The following is a 20293-nucleotide window of genomic DNA, read 5'->3' on the forward strand; positions in this document are numbered from 1 at the left end:
ATCCCATAATTCTGTATTTCTTTCACTGTCCTTCCCCAACACTTGTAACCCACCAGACCCATCTCCCCATGTTCTCCCAGCCCCCTTTTCCTGCCTGAGCCCCCCCAAACGCCTGGACCCATCCCTGGAGCCCCTCAGAGCTGTCACGCAGCTGCTGCCATGAACTTCCTTCCATGAAGCAAAATGGAAAATGAAAATGCCTCATCACTGAGCAAAAGCCAATTAAACATCACTGGGAGATGATCACTGAGCTATCAGAGAGCTCCAAGCACACACAGGAGGAGGTGTTCCATCCCAGCACCACTCCTGGGATGTGCCTGCAGTGTGCCCTGCCCTCCACCTTTGAAAAGGGGCAAAAACCAGCCTGGAAGGTTCATTTAACTCCAGCCCTGAGGTCTCACCGTGCTGAAGGAAGCAGAGAACAGAGGAAAGCCCAATCTGCCCCCGAGACAAACTCGTTTTATTGTGCTGGAGCCTGGCTTCAAAGTGCCCAGCAGGACAACCACCAGAGCAAGTATAAATAGGCCCCAAGGCCCCTCCCTGAGCCCCGGAGGAGGGGAGGGAATACCCCTGGAGGAAGGGAATACCCCAGAGGGAAAATGCCCTCGAGGGAAGAGGATATCCCTGGAGGAAGGGGATACCCCCAAAGGAAGGGGATACCCCTGGAGGGAGGGGATACCCCCGAGGGAAAGGGATACCCCCAAGGCAAGGGGATGCCCCAGAGGGAAAATACCCCTGAGGGAAGGGGATGCCCCCAGAGGAAGGGAATAACCCCGAGTGAAGGAGACACCCCCGAGGGAAAGGGATACCCCCAAGGCAAGGGGATGCCCTGGAGGGAAGGGGATGCTCCCGAGTGAAGGGAATACCCAGAGGGAAAGGGATAGCCCTAGAGGAAGGGGATACCCCCAAGGCAAGGGGATGCCCCTAGAGGAAGGGGATGCCCCCGAGGGATGGGGATGCCCCTAGAGGAAGGGGATGCTCCCGAGGGAAGGGAATACCCTCGAGGAAAGGGATACCCCCGAGGGAAGGGAAAGGAACGCCCCGAGTGAAGGGAGTGCCCAGGCCAGCCCCGGGAGCTCTGGGCAGGGCAGGGCAGGGCAGGGGCTGTGGCTGCCAGGGCCAGGAGCTGCCTCTGACTGAACCCAACCTGGCGTGGGGGCACCGCGTGTGGAGCAGCCGCTCATTACCAACTAATTGGGTTTAATTAGCGGCCGGTCAGTGGTTGTGGGGCCGGGCCCGGCCACGGCCCCGGGCAGGAGCGCTGTCCACGGTGGAGCGCGGGTTGCGGATGGTCTCGTCCACAGACACGATCAGACACGCCGCCTCCGAGGCCGCCGTGAGCGCGTTGATCCGAACCACGGCCGGTTCCCACACACACGCCGAGAAATTGTCCGCGATGTCCTCGTTGGTCACGTCCACGCCGTACCACATCCCACCCTGGGGACAGAGGATAGGATCAGTGACAGGCCCTGGCCTGGGGGACACGGGGACAGGGCCACATCCCGCCCTGGGGACAGGGGACAGGATCAGTGACAGATCCTGGCCTGGGGGACACGGGGACAGGGCCACTTCCCGCCCTGGGGACACGGGGACAGGGGTCAGTGACACGTCCTGCTCTGGGGACACGGGGACAGGGGTCAGTGCCACATCCTGCCCTGGGGACGTGGGGACAGGGGTCAGTGCCACATCCTGCCCTGGGGACAGGGGTCAGTGCCACATCCTGCCCTGGGGACACGGGGACAGCGGGACAGGGGTCAGTGACACATCCCACCATCAGGGACAAAGGGGATACAGGGAGGGACAGGGGTCAGGGTCACATCCTGCCCTGGGGACACAGCGACAGGATCAGTGACATATCCTGCCCTGGGGACATGGGGACAGGGATCAGTGACACATCCCGCCCTGGGGACGTGGGGACAGGGGTCAGTGACACATCCTGCCCTGGGGACATGGGGACAGGGGTCAGGGTGACATCCCGCCCTGGGGGACAGGGATCAGGGCCACATCCCGCCCTGGGGACATGGGGACAGGGATCAGTGACATGTCCTGCCCTGGGGACAGGAGTCAGTGCCACATCCCACCCTGGGGACACGGGGACAGGGATCAGTGACACATCCTGCTCTGGGGACACGGGGACAGGGATCAGTGACACGTCCTGCTCTGGGGACACAGGGACAGGGGTCAGTGACATGTTCTGCCCTGGGGACAGGGGTCAGTGCCACATCCCGCCCTGGGGACACGGGGACAGGGGTCAGGGTCACATCCTGCCCTGGGGACACGGGGACAGGGATCAGTGACACATCCCACCCTGGGGACATGGGGACAGGATCAGTGCCACGTCCTGCCCCGGGACAGGCCCACCTGTGCGTGCTTGGCGCGCAGCTTGTTGAGGATGTTGGTGGCGTCGAAGCCGGCGTTGTCGCAGAGCTGCCGCGGGATGATCTCCAGGGCCTTGGCGTAGGCGCCGATCAGCAGCTGCTGCTTCCCCGGGATGGTGCGGGAATAGTCCCGCAGGAACTTGGACAGCTCCATCTCGATGGCCCCGCCGCCCGCCACCACCGAGTCGTTCTGGGGGGACAGGGCAGAGAACAGGGTCACTGCCAGCCCTGGACACCCACTGCCCTGGAAATCCACTGCCCATGAAATCCCACTGCCATGGAAACCCACTGCCATGGAAATCCACTGCCATGGACACCCACTGCCATGGACACCCCGTGCCCCGGAAATCCACTGCCCTGGAAACCCACTGTTCTGGAAATCCACTGCCCATGGTAATCCACTGCCCATGGACACCCACTGCCCCTTCTGCAGGGACAGGGCACAGAAAAGGGTCCTGGTGAGGGGATTACAGCACTGCCAGCCATGGAAATCCACTGCCCTGGCTGCTGCTGTCCCTGCAACCCCTCAGGACAATTCCCAGGGTCTGGCCTTAGAATGACAGATCTGAGTTGTAGCCCTGGTTCTGTGCCTGAAGTGTTTTGGTTTTCTGAAATTCTTTTCCCAGAAATTTTTCTGTGAACAGGAAAAGTGTTTTTGTAACTGTAACTTCGTTATTCATTCCTTTCCCCAGGAGGGACTTCTCCTTGCTGTCCCTCTGCTCTGACCAATGGGAGTGAAGAGGTTTGTCTTTGTGTCACCAATCCAATTGGTCTGTGTGAAATGGGATAAAAGGGAGACACATCCCAAAAATAAAGGAGTCATTTTCAGCCTTCTGGATGTCAGAGTCTTGTGTTGTTGTGGTGCAAAACAACATCACCTGGGCAGTCTTCCCTGCCCAGGCTGAAAGAGAGAACCTTCCCCACGGTGCTCTGCCCTGGTCTCTCCTCTCCCCATGCCTCTGCCTCTCGTGGTTTCCCCTTTCCTTATTTCCCTGTCGGTGTTGTTTCCCTGTTTTCTCTACAGGTCACTGACCTCTGCCCTGCCCCTTGCACTGCCCCTGTGCCCCCAGGTCATTATCTGCTGACCCCAGACTTAAACTGGGCCAGAGCACATGGCCAAATCTTTATTCCTGATCTCCCTTCAGTGCCAGAAATAAACCCCTGCTGGAACTGAATCCTACAAAGGCCCTTCTTGCCTCTCCTTGCTGAGCTTAGCTGTGGTGTGGATGTGGGAGCTGGAATGCTCTGCCTGAATTCCCTGCAGGAGATGCCTGTTGGGATCTAGGCAGCAGCTCCACAAGTAAAAAGCTCACAGCTCCAGCTGGCAGCAGCAGGGACACGCCAAGAACCTCCAGTGGCAGCTCCAGCAGCTCAGCCCAGCTGTGTACAGGGTAAAAGGGGCTTTGGGGACACTGAATCCACACCCAAAGGGAGGGATGACAGCTCACAGCCAGCACAGGGTAAAAGGGGGTTTGGGGACACTGAATCCACACCCAAAGGGAGGGATGACAGCTCACAGCCAGCACAGGGTAAAAGGGGGTTTGGGGACACTGAATCCACACCCAAGGAGAGGGATGACAGCTCACAGCCAGCTCGGGCCAGAGAAACTTCCCTCACTTCCAAAAAGCCTCCAAAATTAAAGATATTGGCAGCAGCACCTCGCAGCTCAGTTCTGCTGTTTGCTCAGGAGAGAGATCAGGACGTTCTTTCTAAAGGCAGCAGCTCCAAAAAGCCTGATGTGCTTCTCCCCAGCCCCTCAGGACATGCAGCCTCAGAGCTGCTTTTAACCAGAAGCCTTCCCTACAGTTTTTGTGTAACCCAGAAATAGCCAGAGCCTGGCAGCATCCCCCAGGACCAAACACACACATCCAGAGAGACCTTGGACTTCTCCTGGTCAGAGCCAGGACTGTCTGCCCTCAGAGTGGGCACCAGGAGAGGGATCAAATGTCTTTCTGGGCGTGGACACACATGTGCCATCACTCTGCTGCTCCATCTCCTGAAGATCCACCCAGCACAGGCAGGAGATTGTTCCCTTTAGGGTGGAGGATGGAGCAGGCACGAGGCCCAGCTGTACAGAAGTGCAGGCAGAACCCAGGCGTGCCTGGAAAGCAGCTGGAAACGCTGCCAAAGCCAGGCTGAGCTGGCCAAGGGACTGCACTGAGGGAATCCACGAGCTGTGCTGACTCTGCACAGAGCTCTGAGCCAAGCCCTGGTGTGTGAGGGGGTTCCCAGCAGTTCTGTGCCAATGCAGGGCCCTGGCAGTGCAGGGGAGCTCAACTCTGGGCACTGAGAACTTTACATTTTCTGTGCTGACAGGCACTGACCCCCCAGGCAAACACTGCATTGACCTGAGGCTGTGGAAAAGGCTCCCAAAATTGAGTGACAGCCCTGGGATTGTAGAGTTTGAATAGAAGTGTGTGATATCACAGGGTGGAAAACTTAAAATGAAAGCCAGTTTTGAGATACAGGCATGGCAGGCAGGAAAACGGTGATGAGCTGAACATGGGTGAAAAGACAGGAAAACAAAGGACTCAGGAATGTAGCCCTTCCACCTGCCAAGGTATCCGGGAACAAGTGCATAAAAAAAGGAGTCTATAGAGTTTAGAATATAAAATGACATGGTGATGTAGCAGTTCTCATAGGCTGCATGCAAAGTTTGTAGGTTTTGTATCTTGCACGGGTTAGTCACTGTAAATTAGAATATTCAACACAAAAAGAGATGGAATGGATTGGAACAAGAGGATCGCTCTCTTTACTCTCTTACCTCTTCACTTGCTCTCTCTTTTCACCCTTCCCCTCTCCTCTCTTTACTCTCTTGTTCTGCCCCTCTGCTCTCTTGCCTCTCCCCTTTTTCCCCCTGAGCTCTCTTCTCTCTCTCTCTCCCCATTCTCTCTTTAGGGCTTTGCTCCAGCCCAGGCTGGTGGCTGAAGGCAAAGCCCTCTTTACCCACCACCCTTGGAATAATAAACCCCCGTGTCTCTAGAACATCTCAGCTCTGCAGAGCTCCTTGTCCCTGCCATCCACGGAAATCACTACACACAGGTTTCATATTTTCAGGACTTTTTGCTAATCACATTTATGAGGTTTCCCTGGCCCATCCTCCCCAGGATCTGACCTTGATGGCTCTCCTGACGATCATGATGGCGTCGTGCAGGGAGCGCTCCGTCTCCTCCATGAACTGCTCGGCGCCGCCGCGCAGGATGATGGTGCATGTCTTGGCCTTGGGGCAGCCCGTGAAGAAGTTGTACCTGCCCCCCAAAAAAAAAAAAAAAAAAAAAAAGAGGGTGTGGGGGTGATGGCACAGTGATATATTCCCTCTCCTGCCCTCCTCCCAGGGGCTTTAGCCAGCTCAGTTATTAGGAGGATTTGGAGAGAATTATATCAAGGATGAGGTGAGATATCTCAGAAGAGGCCCCTTTCCCCAGGACATTTGTCCCAGGGGTTTATTCTTCGAGTTTCCAGGGGGGAAAGAGGTAGAACAAAGGAAGGGGAGACAATTTATAACCTCCCAGCTCAGAGGAGAGACAGCTGGACCACAGCCAGGGGGTCAAAGAAGGAAGGAAGAGTCACTCTAAGTGGTCAGGGACTCCAGGGGGTCAGGAGGGAGAAACCATTTCCCTAGAGAATTACAACAGCACAGGGTTAAAATGTTTCTAAAGATGGTGGGAATTGTGTATAATAGAGGCAGGGGAGGGGGAAAGAAAGGCTGGGCCTGGATAGGGCTGGGAAAGGGAACCAAAACTACACCTGGAAATGAAGGTTGGGTTTTGTCTTTACTGGATCAGATACAGAAACTGCACCTGCATCATCATCATGATGTGATTGTTAATTGTAATGATTGTTTGGTAATTTAATATGGTTATTGTTTATTTGTAACAAGAATCATGAGAAACAATGTTTGGGGGTCCTGATGAAAATCACAAGAATTCATACAATAGAACAATATGGGTTTAATAATCAATATGTAGTTATATAATTAAAGAGTATAAAAACATCCATCCCTAATCCATGAGGGAGTCAGATTTGGGTCTGTGCCCTGTACCCCTGATTCCCAGAGCTCTTCAATAAAAGCACTTATTTATCAATATTTATCATTTATTTATCAATAAATGCAGATAATCATTCTGTGATTGTGTGTCTCAATGCTAACAGGGAGGGAGAAGCTGCTGCTGCACAGGCTGGACTGGCTGGCTCTGTTCCCACCCTGCAGCCCCTGTGGATCGTGGCCTGAGGAGCAGCAGAGCCAGAGAACACAGAGGTGACATTCCAGCTGAGCCAGGAAAATCCATTTTCTTCTTGTTGCCAGGGATTCACACCGAGCTGGTGCTCCCAGTCTGCACCTGGCAGCAGCCAGCCCCACACGGGATTGCTCCTCCAGCATCAGGACCCCACTGTGTCCCCACCTGCACTGACAGGGAAGTGCCAAGCTGGAACATCACAGAGGTGTCACAATCAACCCCAAAATGTGATGGTTTTCCATTATAAATGCAACAGCACCACTGAGCTTTTTACAAGCACTGCAGGAATAAACATGGATTTTTTAAAGCATTCACAAGAGGATCTCAATGAAATCTTGCTCCTGCTCCCTCCTTCAGCCTCAAAAAGCAGCTTCTGGCTACAATAAAATATACATTTTGTAACAACCTTGTTTTCATCTCAACAGCTTGAGAGATGCTGACCCTGCCAACGCTTTGACCCCAACTTTTCCCCCTGCTATGAGAGGGCTGGCACAGCACTAGAGGTTTGCAGCTGGTGTTTTTACCTCTCTCCTCCAATCTGGGTCTCCTCAAAGAGCTCACAGTGACCCAGCACATCATCTGACAGGGCATTGACACTGGTCTGGATGGATCCCCCACAGGCCTGCAGGGAATGGAGACAAACATGGAATGAGCAGCGCTGACAATCCAGGCTCCACTCTTCAGCAGTTTCAGGAAAATCCTTTTCCTTCCCTCCCTTCTCATGGATCCAGGCCAACCCTCGACAGCAAAATAAAATAAGATGATGCAGCTTCAAGGTGCTGCTGACTCACAGGCTCCAGAGTCCAGGAGACACTCAAAGAAAACCCAGGAAAAAAAAAAAAAAAAAACCACTCATGATGGAACAGGGAAGAACTCAGGAAAATAAACCTCTATTACTGCACTGATCAGATCTTTGTGTCTAACACCAGGCTGTCAGTGTGTGACTGCTCATCCCACCAAAGAACAGCCTTTTTCAAACTCTTTCAAGGAGCAGAGAGATCAGTGAGCAGCTGTTTGGGAACACCCAGCCTGGGGTGTCAGAACTGAGTACAGAGTGTATTTTCCCTCCAAGCCAGGGGTGCTCACCATCATGGTCCTCTTGAGATCCTCCTCGGGGACGCGGCCGGCACAGAACATGTCCCTGTCTGCAAAGTACTGCGTGGCCACGTCCCCAATGGGCAGCTTGGACAGCACCACCTTGGCTCCTGACTTGTGGATTTTGTCCAGTTTGTCGTACAGGATGTTCCACTCTGCATCCACGATGGCCTGGTAGTCCTGGCAGCAGGAGAGAGAGGCAAAGGTGTTGCTGTGGCCCTGGCACAGAGGAGCTGCTCTCTGCTCTGTGGCACTGCCCAAATGGCTGATCAGACCATTGAGCACCTCCTGCAGCACCCCAAGCACTGCTGGATAAGCTGTCCCTGCAAAGCCACTTCTCAGGCCTAAGGCAACAGCACAGAGCTGATGGCTCATTATAAATGCAACAGCACCACTGAGCTTTTTACAAGCACTGCAGGAATAAGCGTGGATTTTTAAAAGCTGGCTGAGCACAGCTGGGGCACAGGGACAGCTCACAAACGTGTCCTGAACCTGCTGTGACTGCCAGGCTGCTGTGCCCTCAATCCCACAGGGCACACAACCCACCAGCTGTTCCCAAAGGTGAAGGATGGGCAGAAGGCAAACTTGTTTATCATGGAATGGTTTGGGGGTGAAGGGACCTTTTAAAGATCATCCAAGTGCCACTCCTGCCATGGGCAGAGACACTTTCCACTGTCCCAGGAGGATCCAGCCTGGCCTTGGACATTCCCAGGGATCCAGGGGCAGCCCCAGCAAATGTGGGAATTCCATTCCCAGCAATTCCTGCCCAAGATCCCAGCCCAATGTCCCCTTTCCCAGTGGGATCCATTCCCTGTGTTCTGTCCCTGCAGCCCTTGGCCCCAGTCCCTCTCCAGCTCTCCTGGAGTTTTCCCCTTCAGGGACTCGGAGCATTCCCTGCACTTTTCCCTTCTCCAGGGGAACACTCCCAGCTCTCCCATCTCCTCTTTACCCCCCAGGATGATCAGCCCCAGGTGTCCCAGGGCTGAGGAAGCAGGCCAGGCTCCCCTGTGGCTCTTACCTCCACCGTGTTGACCCTGACCTCGGCGTTGTCCTTCTCAGCTTTGAGCTCCAGCTCCACGTTGAGCAGGGCGATTTTGGGGGCCTGGTACTTCTTGGGCTGCATCTCAAACCCGGCGTAGGAGAAGGTTTTCTTAAAGGCAACTCCAGCCACCAGCTGGGAGTCCTGGAACAGAGGGATTCGCCTCAGGCTCAGCAGCCCAGGTTTCCTGCACAGGGTTAATAGTAACTCCCACAGGGCACTCCCTGCTTCCAGAGGCCTCATTTACAAAGCTTTCCCTCCCTGCTTTTCCAGAGGCTTCATTTACAGAGCTTTCCCTCCCTGCTTTTCCAGAGGCCTCATTTACAGAGCTTTCCTCTCCCTGCTTCCAGAGGCCTCATTTACAAAGCTTTCCTCTCCCTGCTTTTCCAGAGGCCTCATTTACAAAGCCTTCCCAGCACTGTCTCCTTTGATTAACCCACTTCTAGAGGAAATAAGCAGCAAGGATTTCTTTCAGCTCACAAAAGCAGCTTCCTCTCTCATCCCTCAAAACTCCACAGCCACAAACTCCTCACACAACCTCAAGATCAAGGAAAGAAGCAATCAATTCTCTCCCTGATCTCTTTCCCATTCCTCCCCTTTGAACTTTTGGATATTTCTCATCCACAGCCCATTGGGGCTGGTTTTTCTCTGGTTTGTCTTTCCAAGTTCCAACACCACTCCTGGATTTTCTACAGCAACCCAGCCCTGTCCAACACCATTCCCTGGCATGAGCTCCTGGATTTCCTGGGTGAAGAAATCAGGATGTGAATCTCTCTCTCCACAGGGGCTGTCCCACAGCCAGGAACAATCCCCCACCACATATCCAGGTGCAGTCCCAGACAAAAGAGGTTTTCCAGCATAAACCACACATCCCATCTGCCCTGCCCATCACTAAATCAGCTTCATGAGGTTTTCCTTCCATCTTTCCCAACCCAGTAAAATCCCGTATACAACCAGGACTTTTGGATCCAGAAGTAACAAGGACTTCCCACAAAGAAAATTTAATTATTTGCGGAGAGATAAATAGAATTTTATCAGTGACCACTTTTGCTGCAGTGAGGTGAGGAGTGTATTTAGCTCAAAAACCACAAACTCTACTTACGGAAAAGAAACCCAGCCCTTATCTGCCCAACTTCCTCCTCACACCAACAGCTCTGTTCCCCTTTGGGAATTCCCCACAGGCACTGCCAACCCAGGCTGCAGTTCTGCTAGAGCCAAACCACCACCAGAGCTGGGATCTCTGTCTCCCATCCCTCCAGGAAGGCTCCAACACTTACTTCCAAAGCTCCTCCTTGCACCTTCTTTATCCCAATCATCTTGAGCTGCAACAAGTCATCCAACATCATCACAGCATCTACAACCATCTTGGAGAAGAACTCCTTGCTCTGGGAGATGAGCTTGGAGCTCAGGGCTGTGGCTGCACACTTTTCCAGGAGACTCCTCTGCTCGCTGCAGGAAAGGAAAAACAAAAACAAAGCTTTGGTCACCTGCCAGATCTTTTCACAAGCTCCAAACGCTGCCTGTGGCTTTGTTCATCACAGCTTTAGGCTGGAAAATACCTTTAAATTCGAGTCCAGCACTGCCAAGGCACCAGTGTCCCCTGTCCCCAAGTGCCAAAACATCCACAGGGCTCTGAAATCCCCCCAGGGATGGGGATTCCAAACCTCCCTGGGCACTCCCAAGGCCTGAGCACCCTTTCCATGAGGAAATTCCCCAAAATCCACCCTGAGCCTCCCCTGGCCCAGCCTGAGGCCGTTCCCTCTTTTCCTGTTTTTCCCTGGGATCAGATCCCAACTCCCACCTGGCTCCAACATTCCAGGGATTTGTGCAGAGCCACAAGGTCCCCCCTGAGCCTCCTTTTCTCCAGGCTCAGCCCCTTCCCAGCTCCCTCAGGAATTCTCCAGCCCCTTTCCAGCTGCCCCTGGAATTCTCCATCCCCTTCCCAGCTCCCTCAGGAATTCTCCAGCCCTTTCCCAGCTCCCTCAGGAATTCTCCATTCCCTTTTCCAGCTCCCTCAGGAATTCTCCAGCCCTTTCCCAGCTCCCTCAGGAATTCTCCATTCCCTTTCCCAGCTCCCTCAGGAATTCTCCATTCCCTTTCCCAGCTCCCTCAGGAATTCTCCAGCCCCTTTTCCAGCTCCCTCAGGAATTCTCCAGCCCTTTCCCAGCTCCCTTCCCTTCCCTGGACATACTCCAGCCCCTCAGGGTCTGTCTTATCATGAGGGGCCCAAAATCTTCTCTGACAGAGGCAAAGATCAGCTCCCTCCTGTCAATGGGGAGAACAAGGCACAAACCCCAGACTGACAAATCCCAGCCTCCTTTTCAGAGCCCAGCACTGACAAGGCTGATCAGCTTTTATGCACCTAAAATCAGAATAGAGCAGGTGCTTTCCTTTATGCCAAGGCAGGAAGATGTTTCTGAAACCTTCTAAAGGCAGCACAGTTCCTGAAGTTGGTACACACAGACACCAGGGAGATGTGGATCCAGCTGCCAGGCTCTATCCCCCATGGGAACCACTCTATTTCCCATCACGGGATCACAACTGGGTTTTTCTCCATCATTTTTTCAGCATTTGGTTTGGAGAACCCATTTTGGTTTATTCAAGATGCTTCTGCAGTTGAAATACTTCAAACTTACTGCAGGTATCAGCAAGGTCAAGTAGACAAAAAGCTAAAAATCCAGGGAGAAGAGGAGGAACTCTGATATTCTCACCTCAGCTGAAGGGATCCCTGCTATGAGCTATCTACCTTGGGGTGTGACAGCTAAAAAGGGATCTGATCCTCAGGGAAGAGCTGAGATTTAACACTGTCACTGACTGCAGCGAGAGCTCCAAGACTCCACCGCTGCAAGAAAGAAATCAGGCCACTTATTTTGGTGGCCAGCTTCCCCCAGGAGCACTGGGAGACTCTGCCCTACATCAAACCCTGCAGTGAGAGCACAGCACTGCCCCTGGAGCAGCAGGGAATTCCAGGGAAATTGGGAATAATCCCAGTGTGGGGCTGCAGCTCCAGGTGACACCTGGAGACCTCAGTGAGAGTCACAGAATTCAGGAGAACCCTCACAGCACCCTCTTGTGAGAACACAACCAGGGCACCTCCAAAGGAAACTTACTCTTTATCCTCCTTCTTCACAGAGACAGCGATTTCTTTGATCTTGTTCACAGCCTGACAAAAAAAACCAACAGCTGGATTAATGATTTATGCTCCCGAGCTGGTGAGATCTCCAACCCCTCTCTTTGTGTTTTATCTTTAGTTCTCTGCTTCAATGTCACTGAAGTTTCCAGTGTTTGAGTTATTCCACCCCTGCCAGAGCAGTAATTCCAAGGAATACACCGATATTTGAGGAGTGGGAGGAGGCTCAGAGCTGCTCTGCTGTTTTGTTTTCAGCAGAGATCCTGGGAATTAAAGGGCTGTTAAGGAGTGAACCTCCAAAAATCAGCTTCATGGGACCAACAGGCTCAAGGAGACACATGGTTTACTAAGGGATAGCAGAGAACAGAATGGAAAACAAATTTTTTCCTTGGAAAAAAAAAAAAACAAAAAACAAGGAAGTGACAGCAGTGCAGAGACACAGAGTGGGAGCAGCAGAGGCACTGCTGTCTCAGGCAGGCAGCAGGAGAGGCTGCTGGAATTCCCCACACCCATTCCCAAGTGTCCCCAGGGCTCTGTGGCTGTCACAGAGCTGTCCCCAGCTGTCCCCAGCTGTCCCCAGGGGCCTCACCAGCTGCGTGGCCGTGCGGAAGGCGCGGATGATGATCTGGGGATGGAGCCCCTCCTCCACGTAGGGCTTCACCTGCTTCAGGAACTCTGCTGCCAGCAGGGTCACAGACGTGGTGCCATCACCCACCTGTGGGGACAGGGGACACTGTGCCACCCCCAGGCTGCAGAGACCACCTGCAAAACCACTCCAGAGCTGCCAGGGAAAACCAGAGCCCAGGGTTTTCTCTGCTCACAGATTTGGGGCTGAATTTTCTGTGATTCAGAGTGGTCTGGGTGGGAATGGACCCCAAAGTCCATCCAGTGCCACCCTCTGCCGTGGCAGGGACACCTTCCACGACCCCAGGGTGCTCCAACCTCAATATCCAACCTGGCCTGGGACATTTCCAGGGAACCAGGGGATCCAGAACCTGGCCTGGGACACCTCCAGGGATCCACAACCTGGCCTGGGACACTGCCAGGGATCCAGGGGATCCACAACCTGGCCTGGGACACTGCCAGGGATCCAGGGGATCCACAACCTGGCCTGGGACACTGCCAGAGATCCAGGAGATCCACAACCTGACGTGGGACACTCCCAGGGATCCACAACCTGGCCTTGGACACTCCCAGGGATCCACAACCTGGCCTAGGACACCTCCAGGGATCCACAGCTGCTCTGGGCACCCTGTGCCAGCCCCTCCCCACCCTCCCAGCCAAGAATTCCTTCCCAACCTTCCATCCAGCCCTGCCCTGTGGCAATGGGAAGCCATTCCCTGTGTCCTGTCCCTCCATCCCTTGTCCCCAGTCCCTCTCCAGCTCTCCTGGAGCCCCTTCAGGCCCTGCCAGGGGCTCTGAGCTCTGCCTGGAGCCTTCCCTTCTCCAGGGGAACACTCCCAGCTCTCCCAGGCTGTCTCCAGAGCAGGCAGAATAAATCCCAGCCCTCCAGGAGGCAGCTCACAGCCCAGGGCAGGCCCCTGTCCCACCTCTGCATCCTGGGATTTGGCAATGTCCACCAGGGTCTTGGCAGCAGGGTGGACAACGTCCAGCAGCTTCAGGATGGTGGCCCCGTCGTTGGAGATGGTGGCTTTGCCTGGGGTTGGTGGAGAAAAGGGAGTTAAAGGCAGATTTACACTACCAAGGGTAAAGCCCTGACTCTGGGGGCTCCCAGGAGATCCCAACAGGTTCCTCTGCTCCACCACAACTGAGTCCTCTCAGGAGCAGGTTCAGAGAAATCTCTGTGAGAGCAGGAAAACCTTCCACATCAACAAGGGTTTGGAATTCATCTTCCTCTGTTGGGAAAGATGGGACAGGAAGGACTTATGGATATGATTGTCTGGTAAGAAATACTGCAGATGTAAAAGCTGTGAGTGAAATAGAAATGAAAGCCAGTTTGGAGATGTGAGCATGGCAGGCAGGAAAACAGTGATCAGCTGGAGATGGGTTGAAAGACAAGAAAACAAAAGGAGTCAGGAATGTCGCCTTTCCACCCTGCCAAAGGCATCAGGGAGAAAACAGATAAGAAAAGGAGTCTTTAGAGTTTAGAATATAAAATGACATGTAATATAGTAGTCCTTATAGGCTGCATGCAAAGTTTGTAGGTTTTGTATCTTGCACGGGTTGGTCACTGTAAATTAGAACATTCAACACAATATTCCTCTTCTCAACAGCCTCCCAGACAAATAAAACCGTATTCTAGTCTGAGGCTCTCATGAGGAAAAAGCCTAGAAATCATTTTGGTTATTAGATCAATTTAAATCAAATTATCCTTTTGAACAAGGATTTATTACAGTTATTATTTGTAAAACCTCTTTACAAGACAATACTAAGCCTTTTCACTCCACCCTTCAGTAACAAAAATAAGAAATAATTATTGTGGTGACTTAATAAAGTCTTTTCAGAGTGAGGGAAAAGCTAACCTCTAAATCACATTCCAAAAAAAAGATTTAAAATCAGCCCAGGAATATCCACTGACTTCACAACTGCTGAGTAACTCCACAGGTACCAGGAGCCTCATTTAAAAATAGAGATGACCAAAAATACCTGAAGACAGGTTGAAGACTCCCTGTTTCTCCTGTCTGGCACAGATTTACAATGGATATATCTAACCCCACTGAGTCTGAATCTGCCCAGGTGCCCCTGGGGAGCAAAGGAATTGTCCTTTATCCTACAGGGACACCAAGGTGTTCAAGTGACACCAGGACAGAACTGAACCTCTGCTGTGAGAGCCAGGCCTGGCACATTCATACAAATGCTGGGGTATTTTTATTTATATTATTATATTTATATTATAGCATAATATTATACTATACTATATTATTAATATAATAATTATATTAACATTGTAGTGTAGTAACATATTATAATTTAAAAATTCTAAGAATTATTTTTATATTTGAAAAAGGTGATGAAAGTCCATGAAAATGTCTCAGTCACTGCATGAAATTAATCCATAAGGTTTATTATCATTTTATATTTCTAGGTAAGGAACTGTATACTACAAGAAAACAAATTGTATCTACTTTGTCCTCATTGTTCCAACCTTTAATTCTGTCTCTAATTTTTACTACTCACTTTGTCAGGGTAGCGCACAAAACCCACCACAGCCAAGCCATGAGGACAGAGCTGCTTTCCCTGTGAGACAAGGAACACACCAAAGTGCAGGAACCACTTGGAATTTTATTTCCTACCCAAGTGCAGACCTTTTGAGCAGCCAAGCCAGGCTGAGAAAGGCATTTTCCCTGTGAGACAGTATACCCAAGTGCAGGAACCACTTGGAATTCTATTTCCTGCCCCAGTGCAGACCCTTTGAGCAGCCAAGCCAGGCTGAGAAAGACCCTTTCCCTGTGAGACAATATACCCAAGTGCAGGAACCACCTGGAATTTTATTTCCTACCCAAGACCTTTTGAGCAGCCAAGCCATGATGAGAACCCTGTGAGACAAGAAACACACTCAAGTGCAGGAACCACTTGGAATTTTATTTCCTGTCTGAGTGCAGACCCTTTGAGCAGCCAAGCCACGGTAAGAACCTTGTGAGAGACAAGGTTCCTACCCAAGTGCAGGAACCATGTGGAATTTTATTTCCTGCCTGAGTGAAGACCCTTTGAGCAGCCAAGCCATGATGAGAGATGCTCCTTCCCTGTGAGACAAGGTTCCCACCCAAGTGCAGGAACCACTTGGAATTTTATTTCCTGCCCAAGTGCAGATCTTTTGAGCAGCCAAGCCATGGTGAGAACCCTGTGAGACAAGGAACACACCCAAGTGCAGGAACCACTTGGAATTTTATTTCCTGCCCCAGTGCAGACCTTTTGAGCAGCCAAACCATGGTAAGAAAGGCACTTTCCCAAGGAATACACCCAAGTGCAGGAACCACTTGGAATTTTATTTCCTACCCAACTGCAGACCTTTTGAGCAGCCAAGCCATGGTGAGAACCCTGTGAGACAAGGCTCCTACCCCAGCACAGGACCCTCTGGAGCTGTACCCTCTGCAGCCCCCCCGGCTCACCGCGGTCGTCCACGATGAGCTTGTCCATGCCGCGGGGGCCCAGCGTGGTGCGCACGGCCTCGGCGATCACCTGGCAGGCGTTGATGTTGCTGACCAGCTGAGGGATGCCCTGGGAGGTGTCTGTGCCCTCCTTCAGCAGGATCACCGGTGTGGGCTGTGGGGACAAGGACAGCACAGCTCTTAGAGGTGTTATCTCTGCCTTTAGAGGGGCAGCACGTTGTTATGTGGTGTGGACCCTCCCAGAGGACAGCAAGGGTCAAACATGGAAGGCTCTTTATTATCTGACTCCAATTCTACTTATATACATTTTGTACAGAGGGCCCAGACTGGCCCAAAGAGGTCACAACCTCCTGACCCCATTGGTCACTGTGACCATCAGTCAAGTTCTCTCTCAGAGAACAAGAATGCAAAACAAAAAACAAAATAAGTTCTAAGAATACACATTGTTTACACGCAGGCTGCTAAGAATCAAACACTTGAAACCAAGAAATGCAGGGGTGACAGAGGGAGTGGATCCCCCATCACTAACGGGGCATTGAGGGTGTTACCCCTGCCCTTAGAGGGGCAGCAGGTTGTGATGTGGGTGTGGACCCTCCCAGAGGACAGCAGCAGCAGCAGCAGCAGGTCAAACATGGAAGGCTCTTTATTATCTGACTCCAATTCTACTCATATACATTTTGTACAGAGGGCCCAGATTGGCCCAAGGAGGTCACAACCTCCTGACCCCATTGGTCACTGTGACCATCAGTCAAATTCTCTCTCAGAGAACAACTGTGCAAAACACACTGATAAATTCTAACAATACAATATTGTTTACATGAAGCAGCCTGAGAATGGTGCTGCAAAGACTCAAACACTCCAAAGCAAGAAATGCAGGGGTGACATAGGGGGGTGTCCCTGTAACAATGCTGTAACAGCGTGTCTATTTTGGGGTGCAACCAGGGCCCTCCTGGATCCCAGTCAGCCTCTCCAGCAGGGAAACTGCTTGAGAACTACTCAGGCAGCAATTCAAGCTCACACAACCACACAGGTTACAGAGGCAGAAGGCTCCCAGCCCCAGATCAATTTATTCCATGTGCTGAAGGTGAATCCTGAGCAGAGAGAAGAACCATGTGGTTTTCCTCAGTTATTTGGGGTCTCAGGTTTGTGGGTGGTACAGGGGGCAAAGTGACCATGGGGAAGAGAGGAACAGGACAGCCAGCCCCATAACTAATGGGGAAACAGGGAAAGGGGACACCATGGGAGGATTGATGGGCTTGCAAAACCCAGAGAGAAGATTGCACAATGTCTGCAAGGAGCCGTGGGGGAGAAGCCCTTTTTTACACCTGGGGTATTTTAATCTTCACTTTTCCTGGGCAGGACAGTTGGAAATTGCTTTAATGGCAGGAGAGACTCCACACAATGTATCTGTATTGTGGCCAGATGGAGAGGGAAAGATCACACACCGTCAGGTTGTGAGATGAGAAAGAAGGAAGTTCATTTTGGGTTTAGGGTTTTTATAGGTTTTGGGGGTTTGATCAGTGATTGGATCATGAGGTTGACACCTCTCTGACCCCACTGGTCAAACCAGAAATCCATCAATTTGTCCTTCCCACAGGAAGGAATGCACAGTTTACAAACATCACTCTTTATGTTACCATGAGTGAGAAACTCCAGCACAGAAATGTGAAACATCAGAGGGCTGAAAAATCAGGGTAACATATCTGTATAACAGGACACTCTGATGCACCAGCCAAACTGGCTGTGAGCAATATCATCAAACCACCTGCAGTTTTGTTGTTGGAGCTCTCAGGAATTCATCGAGGTTACTGAGAAAACAAAAATAAAGAAGAGAGCCTGAGAAAATGTCTGCAAAAAATGTAAAAACCCTGGATAGGGGAAGCACAAGGTGAGGATGGACACTGAGCACCTGGATGTCCTGGGGGATGTGTGCCTGCCCCAGGGAGGAGCAGCTCAGCCAGCCCAGAGCTGTGTGCCCAGGTGGACAGCAGACCTAGAGAATCTGTATCTGCCATGTGATGTGAGCAATAAACAGCCTCTGTTGGGATCACACTGGTTCTGTTATTCACATTTCCCCCCTGCACACACCCTGTCAGATCGTGCCCTTTTCCTGACCCAGAGATGGGGCAACTCAGAGGCATCTTAGATTTTTATTCCATTTTCAGTCTCGTGTGAAGGATGAGACAACACAGATGTTCTAATTCGCACCATCACAATCAGAAGCCAAATTATTTCCTAATTCCAATCCATTATGTGCATTTCTTGGCCTATCAGCTTTTGTCACTCAGTGCTGATAATGCCTTAAAGCCAATCATCTAAAATCACCCCTCGTGGGTCCTACTACAATGCATCTTTCATAGTTCCATTTCTCCAAAGTATCCAGTCTTATTTGAAAGGCCACCCTTTAAAACTTGTTTCCAGCTCCATTTCTCTCCCAACAATGTCTGTCCTATCCTGTGGCATTTCTAAATCATCATTTTGATCTCAGAGTTTACACACAGCTCCATCCTGTGTCAGCCTTCTGTCAGGCTTTGAGAATCCCCTACAAATCCATTTCCCACATCACCCCCACCCCAAGAACCCGCAGCAAACTCCTTATGGCCCAGAAAGACACAGAACAAGGCCAAAAACACAGATTTGTAAATCCTCTGCCCCACATGATCCTGGCTGCTTTCCACCTCCCCCTGGGAATTCACACAGGCTCAGGGACCACACAGTGATTGTCCCAAAATTAAAGGAGGTTCTCTGGGGCAGCACTGCCCACTGAGGTTCAGAGTCTGGAGGAGACAAAACACGCAGGAATTACAGGGACAGCGAGGAAACAAACCAATCTGGGTGGTGGGAGCACCAGAAAGGCTGTGGCTGCTCCATCCCTGGAAGAATCCAAGGCCAGGCTGGATCCCCTGGGACAGCAGGAGGTGTCCCTGCCATGGCAGGGGTGACACTGGATGGGATTTAAGGTCCCCTCCCACCCAAACCAGTCCATGAGTGCTGCAAAACAGGCAGAGCCCAAACACAGCCAAAATTCGGGATGCACTGGTTTGGAACATCTGCCAGCAGGCACAGAGCAGAATTAAATTGAATAAATAATAACTGAATAAAATGAATAAAAGAATAAAAGTCAGTGGTTATCACAATGAGGGGCCACAAGTACAAGAAAAGGAGCTGCTGGAGAGGGTTCTGGAGAGAACACAAAGAGCATCTTTGGGGTCTGGAGCATTTCCCATATGAGGAGAGACTGCAGGAGCTGGGCCTGGCTGGGCTGGAGGAGGGAAGGCTCAGAGGGGATCCCATCAATCCATAAAAGTCTCTCCAAGAGGTTGGTGACAACAGGTTGGTGCCAGACTCTTTTCTGGTGGCACCCAGTAACACCATATAAATTAAAACACAGAAGTTCCACCTCAATATGAAGAATTCTTTTCCCTGAAGGGTTCAGAGCCCTGGCACAGCTGCAGAGTGTCCTCCTGACTGCAGACACCCCAAACCCACCTGGACACCTCCCTGTGTCACCTCCTCCAGGTGACCCCACCTGGGCAAGGCTGAACTGAGCCATCTCCAGCCCTGCCTATTGTGTGATCCCTAAAACCTGGAAATATTCTGTGGAAGAAAACGCACGGCGGGAACCTCAAGGGAAAAGGAACCGTTTATCCCCGGGGAAACCAGGGTGGAGACACATCCACCTCCACATCCACCGTGGGGCTCGGAGCCCTCTGGGGGGACCCGGGGCTGAGACCGAACGGCTGCGGGGACCAGAACCGGGCCGGGGGATGAGGGATGGAGCTCCGGCCCGGGGGATGAGGGATGGAGCTCCGGCCCGGGGGATGAGGGATGGAGCTCCGGGCCGGGGGATGAGGGATGGAGCTCCGGGCCGGGGGCTCAGGGATGGAGCTCCGGGCCGGGGGATGAGGGATGGAGCTCCGGGCCGGGGGCTCAGGGATGGAGCTCCGGGCCGGGGGCCGAGGGATGGAGCTCCGGGCCGGGGGCTCAGGGATGGAGCTCCGGGCCGGGGGCTCAGGGATGGAGCTCCGGGCCGGTCTCCCGTCCCTCCCCGGCAGCGCAGCCCGGCCGGGCACACCCGGTACGGCCAGGCCTGCGCGCTCCATCCCCGCGGCCCGGCCCGCCGCCACCCCGCCACGCCCGGTCCCTGGAGCCCAATGAGCCGTGCGGGGCGGCGGGACACGGGGGACAGCGGCGGATGGCGGCGGATGGCGGAGGATGCGGCATCACTCACCATCATCGCGGCGGCTACTCGCTCCCGGCCACCCCACAGTGCACCGCGCACAACCAGAACCTTCCCGGGGGCGGGCCGGGGGCGGGGAGCACGATTTGGCAGGGTGCGCTAC

The 20293-nt window shown here is 52.6% G+C and overlaps 1 protein-coding gene across 1 annotated transcript; it reads right to left on the reverse strand.

The window, feature by feature from the left end:
- Window positions 1-1023: 1023 nt before the first annotated feature.
- CCT7 (chaperonin containing TCP1 subunit 7) lies at window positions 1024-20256 on the reverse strand. Its single transcript, XM_083861858.1, has 12 exons — window positions 20182-20256; window positions 15951-16104; window positions 13431-13537; window positions 12470-12595; window positions 11861-11913; window positions 10028-10199; window positions 8730-8894; window positions 7703-7891; window positions 7141-7238; window positions 5494-5626; window positions 2362-2568; window positions 1024-1437 (listed from the first exon to the last, which is right to left on the reverse strand). Exons 1-12 carry the CDS (start codon window positions 20185-20187, stop codon window positions 1216-1218), a joined length of 1632 nt encoding a protein of 543 aa, XP_083717984.1. The 5' UTR covers window positions 20188-20256; the 3' UTR covers window positions 1024-1215.
- Window positions 20257-20293: the final 37 nt, after the last annotated feature.

This window comes from Zosterops lateralis, assembly GCF_965231275.1.
Source record: "Zosterops lateralis genome assembly, chromosome: 5".
Taxonomy (NCBI): Eukaryota; Metazoa; Chordata; class Aves; order Passeriformes; family Zosteropidae; genus Zosterops; species Zosterops lateralis.